The sequence below is a fragment of the Triticum urartu genome, chromosome 7A (assembly GCF_056163025.1).
Source record: "Triticum urartu cultivar PI428250 chromosome 7A, HENAU_Tu73, whole genome shotgun sequence".
NCBI lineage: Eukaryota > Viridiplantae > Streptophyta > Magnoliopsida > Poales > Poaceae > Triticum > Triticum urartu.
Window position 1 is genome coordinate 77,626,255 of NC_141879.1, and position 6,504 is coordinate 77,632,758.

Sequence of the window (6,504 nt, forward strand, 5' to 3'; positions counted from 1 at the left end):
CTAATAAGAAATAAACACAGTTACGAGGACAGCAGTAGTATTTGAAGAAGCCCAAGCAGTACTTCGCACAAGAGCTATGAGGCCTTGTGTGTGTGACAGAAACACATCCATAAATACTCTTCTCAGCTCTTTGTTGGGACGATTACTCGTTGGCATACTTCTGCGTAAGTGCTACAATACCATGTTTGGTCTGCAGTTACGAGTTGTGCGGGGGTCGGGAAAAATCTTTGTCGGTTTAGCCGGCACCAACACGGTGACGCTTGTGGGCGCCGCCTCCCTTCTTCAAGGGCGTCAGGTGTACCCCGTCGGCACTCCTCTCCGTGTACCGGCAGAAATCCAAGGATCTGTTTGGGCAGCAGCATCATTGTCGTCGTAGTACTTCTTGAAGGTGTTGTTTGGTATGCGGGAATTCAGAGGCATAGAAGCGTGGCGGCGGTTGCTGGAAATCATCGCTTTGGCATTTGTTTCTCTTTCTGGGCTTGATTGTCCTATTTGCCCATCAATGATATCACAGTTCTGTCAGGTGGTTGCTATATTAATATAGCAAGGCGAAAGCCTGTTTCAAGACATTGTAAACTGAATTCTTCAATATATCCCAACAGAATGGGAAAAGAATGTAATGCCTCTCTCACTACCTTTCTAGTTAATCATTTTCTCATACAAAGGGTGACTGCATATCCTAAAATAAAGGGATGGTGCACATATTATATCCTACTCTCCGATCACCTCGCGGATGCAGTCAGGACACTTGTATTCTTTGATATGTTCTGCTTCAGAGGCAGTTACCTTCACACATTTGCCATGGAACCACTGGTCACATTCGTCACAACCAATCCAAAAGGCATTGGCATGATACGGAGCATTACAAGATCCGCAAAAGTCGGTAACTTCATTATCCTTTTGTTTGTCTTTAGCAGGCTTCCTAGAGTCCCTGTTTGGAGCAGACAAAACTTGCATTGAGTCTTGAGAAGGTGGCACGTTCTCTTCAGCAGGTGCGATAGAGTCTACGTCTGGATTGGACACATTCTCTTGAGTTGGTGTGCTCGACTCCCAGTTTGCATTGTAACGCACAAATGTTGATAGCCAAGGAAGACCATAAGAGAGATAGAATTCGTCATGGACTGTTCGCATCTCGTTTACCATATCAAATAAACGTGTCCTGAAAGAGAAAGTAAACCAACATCACCAAATCAGCAATTGGCTTTGCAAGCAATATGTAACACATGACATTCTTGATGCATGGAGGAACTATATAAGCACAAGAACATAATGATTTAAATAGAAGACGAAGATCTCCCTTAATAAGAATAGCCCATTATTTAATGCTGAGTCTCTAATAGTTGGTTCTGCAGGACTACTGTTCTGTTGAAGCTGTATTCTCTCTCGTGTTTGTTAAATGAAAAAAACAAGATATTATGTCAAAAAATAGAATCTTCTATATGCATGTTTAAAAGCATAGGAATTACATACTGTTTTGTTAGATAGAAGTTACAGGTTTTTGCGCTTTTTGCTGCATTCAATGATTCTTCTACATGCACATGCTTTATGTGTTGTGAAATTATTGGTTACGTTTCTCGGATGTAGATTGCACATATAAATGTCCTAAATGTTAAGTGCACAAAAAAACTCTTTGTGAAACGAAGTAGTAGTAGTGGTGGTGGTGGTGATAATAGTAGCAGCAGCAACAACAATAGTAGTAACATACCTTTGGTTGGCGGCGAGATAAGTGGACAAGAAAAAGGTGACGCCCATGAGCCAGGAGTCGGAGTGGTGGGCGACGAGTGTCAGGTAGTCAGAACCGTTCATATAATCTCGCCGGCGGTTGATGCCTCGTGTCGGCACTGGCAGGCCTGGCGGCACCATCTCCTCCGGCAGCGTCAACTCCCAACTACCGTCCGGGTACCCGTACAAGCACATTGGCTCTTTACCTGAAGCGAGAAAATGAATCACACCACTACATCGGCCAGTGATCTGCACACCTCGCCATCTTATATTTACTAATTGTAATTGGGAGCACCATATGAGATTTACTTTAATTTAAGAAAAACTACCTCTCCAAAAAATCCTTTTGACAAAAAGTCATTATATTATTCAAACAGGTTTGATGTAGGTACATGTCAAACAACTCTATTGTAAAAAAAGCCGGAGATTAGATTGTTAGTTTGCATGTTTGTTTTACATTTGGGCAGTACTTTCGACACTTTAATTAATTAAATATTTTTTGCATGAAGCACCCATGCCATGCATATGGCTTGGTGATGGCGAGGTTCATATCACTGGCTGCAGGCTTAAAATTTGCACGTACTTTAGGCCTATTACGAGGCGTGATAAATATGCAGTTCTCTATGTTTGCCAAATTTATACAAATCTCCCTACTTTTGACTAATTTAAAATTAAGCCAGTCTTCTCTATGTCATCGTGAGAAAGATCGCTTGTGCGCACACAAGTATATATGTTTATATACACTGTGCGTTGTCGGCGGAAAATAGCTAGAGTCTGTATTTCCCAACAAATTTCTTTTAAAAAATTTGATCATTATAAAAAATAGAAAACTATATCATTTATCTGACATATTTTAGTGAATATACATGTATATAATATGTGACTTAAAATTAAAAATATTTCAAAATAGAACCATGGATTCTCTTCATGACCAGGAGAAAATAAATGTCCTCATGTACTCTTGTAGAACACTTTTGCATGAATATTCGATGTAAATAGTAATGCATAATCGAGTCCTAGAAAAGATATGGTCTAGAAACACTTGAAGATTTTGTGGGCGACAAGTGTTGAATGTCTATAATAAACTTAAGACCAAACCCCATCGTATTTCTTTAGGAGAAAAGGAGAAAAAAAAGTATACATCCACCAAAGAGTTTCGCGTTTGCAATACTATTGCCCACCAGTACACATGCAGCCTTCATAAAATTGCTACCATGTTACATCTTCTACCATGTTACTATTGCCCACCAGCACACCAAGAATATATATCACGCGCTTTGATTTCACACACTAGTCAATTGGAAAAGTCTACGCACGCAAAAAATACTACCACTAATGCAGAGAGTTGTTTATAACTCTATACTCTTTTTCCTTTGTCTAGTACAAAAATAAACATAGTTGTATATCTGAAAATAACCTTTTTCTTCCGGAGAAATATGTTTGAAAGTAAGTGATCAGACTACCAGCCTAAATTCCCCTGTGTTTCAATACAGAACTTCACTAGGCCGTGCAACAGCAGTGGATTGATGACTAGCTTTTCTTCATGAAAAAACGGATCTGAGAGTTGTAACTAAAAATGGATCTAAAATTTTAGGGACAGCAGGATCTAAATAATACAGCCACAAATGCCCGTAGTTGTCTAACTCAATACTTTTTCCTATGTCTAATAAGAAATAAAAACCATTATATGTTTCAAAGGAACTGATCAAACTATCAGTCCAAGTTTAATTAAATAAAGAACTTCACTAGCCCGTGCAATCACGGGATTGATGACTTGTTTTTCTTAATACAAAATGGATCCGAGATTTCATGTCAGATGAAACTATCAGCCTATCCCTAATACTAAAATAAACACCAGATCTGAAGTTCTTTGTCCTATGTCTAATACAAAAATAAACAAGGTTATATGTTTAAAAGTAACTGACAAAACTATCATCCTAAGTTTCCCCATGTTTCAGTGCAGAACTTCACTAGGCCGTGCAAACACGGGTTTGATGACTAGTTTTTCTTAATAGAAAATGGATCTGAACTTTCATGTCAGATGAAACTATCAGCCTCTGCCTAATACGGGATCTAAAGATTTTTTTCCTATGTCTAATACAAAAAAAAACACACTCTTATATGTTTAAAAGTAACTGACCAAACTATCAGACAAAGTTTCCCCATGTTTCAATACAGAACTCCACTATCCCGTGCAACAGTACGGAACTGATGACTTGTTTTTCTTAATAAAAAATGGATCTGGAATTTCTTGTCAGCGGGATTTACAATTTTGTAACAAGCAATGGATATAACATTTCTGGGACAGTTGGATCTCTATATTACATACCTTCCTCGCGCAATAAATCATATAATGTATCCTGATCTGCGTGTATGGCAACAAGGAGGAGAAGAGATCGGTGTTAGATCCATCAGCACGTAGGCGTCACATATATCCAGAAAAATGTGTCACTAAGGAGCATCCCGTGGCGTACCTGTGGTGAGGGCTTGGACAAGCGCGCTGCGGCGGCCAGAGAAGTCCTCATAGATGTTCTCCACGGTCCATGAGACGGCCGGGCGGGACCACCATTCACCAGGGTGTGCCGGCAGCGGGGTTGGTGAAGGCCGCCCATGAACGGGAACGGTGACACGACGCCTGGCAGGAGTGGGGTTGGAGGAGGAGCCGGCGCGAGATGCGTCCATGGGATGAGATTCGTGCTAGGTTCGCCGGCGGCGGGCTGGCAGAGATGGGCGGAGCTCTTGAAGGAGGAAGGTGGAATTGGATCTATGGGGGCACCCTCATACTTTGTTGCTTTATAAAGAGCCGGCATCAAGAGGATGGAAGACTGGGGAACGGAGGACGCGGACGGGTTACTACTTTCCTTTCGAGTCGATGGGCGGGATGTATTTGTTTTCTTTCGTTTCCTATCACGTTTTTGGCCACGCCGGCGAGGTGCCAGCACCAGTGAAATAACTACATGTTAGCTGGCATGCAAATCCTAGGGCTACTGGCGTGTGGTCCCTGGATCAGCAGTCCAGAATACGCGGTACTCCTTTATTTCCTTCATTAATTTCATTTTTTTTAAAGGCATTTATTTCCTTCGTAGTGTAAAAAGTATAGGGCACGATGTTCTCCCACGGTTTTGAAATGCATTATGTTTTAGTCATGCAGTTTCTAAGATGAAACTTTGATGATTATTTTGTATGCACTTATTGCTAAAAGGTTAAGGGATATGTTTGGATTCTGACCAAATAGTACCTTACCGTATGTAAACATGCTTGCGCCAGCCGCGTCCCAGGATTGCCACGTGTTTCGATCGGGCCCGCGCACCACAACCCCCTCGAAAACCTTATTCGAGCCGATGAAGGGCTTGCCCCACTTTTTTCTCCTACACCGTGCGTTGACCACATCTCCTGTCTCTCTTTTTCCTCAATCGATGGAATGCTCCTTCTCTCTCCCTGCCCGTCTACTTCACCACTGAATTAAGTGTTGGCTTGAGACTGCCGTGGTGTGGAGGCGCCGCTGCAGGGCCCTTTGAAGGAGAAGTTGCAAGGCCGGCGGGATTGGGGCGCGATGCCGGGTGCCTGGCACAAACGCATGTTGGTTACAAGGCCCCGGGTTCGCCACTTGCGGCAGCGCTCACCAGTGTCGCAAATGCATAATCTCGCCGGGGTGCTGCAACCCAGGGTCGGTGCTGTAATTGGTGGTATCTTAGCAGCCATGGTTACTGCCAATCCAGCGTTGGCCGATGTCTCGTCGCATGCCGCCGGCGGTGCTGCAAAATGGGTGGTGATAACGGCCATCGTGCTGCAACCGCAGAGCATGCCAATGTCGTATCCACTGCCGATGCTGCAACCACACAGCTGGCCGGGGCAACAGCCACGGTCGATGCTGCAAGCCTGCAACGAGGTAGTCGCAGCAGCCACCGTTGCTGCAACCCGATGGGGGCGGCCGTGACGATGCTTTGATGGCCACGGCGATGGTTCAATGGACACGACGACGAGGGATGCTATGACGACATTGGCAGCCGTGGCGATGCTGCAAGGCATGCTTCATTGGCCGCGGCGAAGAGGCATACTTTGATGGTGTCGACGACAGTGACAATGCTTCAACGACCACGGCGATGGTTCTATGGACACGACGATGAGGCATGCGATGACGGCATCGATGGTCGTGGTGGTGCTGCAAGGCATGCTTGAATGGCCACAGTGACGAGGCGTACTTCGACGGTGTCGAGGGCCCTCGCGATGCTGCGACGCGTGTTTCAACGGCTGCGGCGATGAGGCGTACTTCGATGATGTCGATGGCCGTGGTGATGTTGTGAGGCGTGTCACAATGGTCGTGGCGATGCTTCGACGACCACAACAATGGTTCGATGGACATGGCGATGAGGCATGTTACGACGACATCGACGGCCGAGGCGATGCTGCAAGGCATGCTTCAATGGCCGTGGCGATGAGGCGTACTTCGATGGTGTCGACAGCCTGGTGAGGCTTCGACGACCACGGGGATGGTTCGATGGACACGGCGATGAGGCATGCTACGACGACATCGACGACCATGGCGATGCTGCAAGGCATGCTTCAATGTGAGTGGCGGTGAGGCATACTTCAATGGCGCCGACAGCCACGCTGATGCTTCGACAATGTCGACGGCCATGGCGATGTTGCGAAGCATGCCGCGGGGACGGGGCGTGCTTCAATGGTGTCGACTGTCGCAGCTGTGAGGCGTGCTAGGACGTTAATGCTGATGCTACTCCGAGCAGTGCATGGGTGTCGCTACTGCAATGACGCGCACTGTGG

The 6,504-nt window shown here is 45.2% G+C and overlaps 1 protein-coding gene across 1 annotated transcript; it reads right to left on the reverse strand.

Annotated features, from left to right (window-relative positions):
* Positions 1-559: 559 nt before the first annotated feature.
* Positions 560-4,485, reverse strand: LOC147957961 (PHD finger protein ALFIN-LIKE 3-like). Its single transcript, XM_087534962.1, has 4 exons — positions 4,197-4,485; positions 4,052-4,087; positions 1,706-1,928; positions 560-1,159 (listed from the first exon to the last, which is right to left on the reverse strand). Exons 1-4 carry the CDS (start codon positions 4,402-4,404, stop codon positions 712-714), a joined length of 915 nt encoding a protein of 304 aa, XP_087391088.1. The 5' UTR covers positions 4,405-4,485; the 3' UTR covers positions 560-711.
* Positions 4,486-6,504: the final 2,019 nt, after the last annotated feature.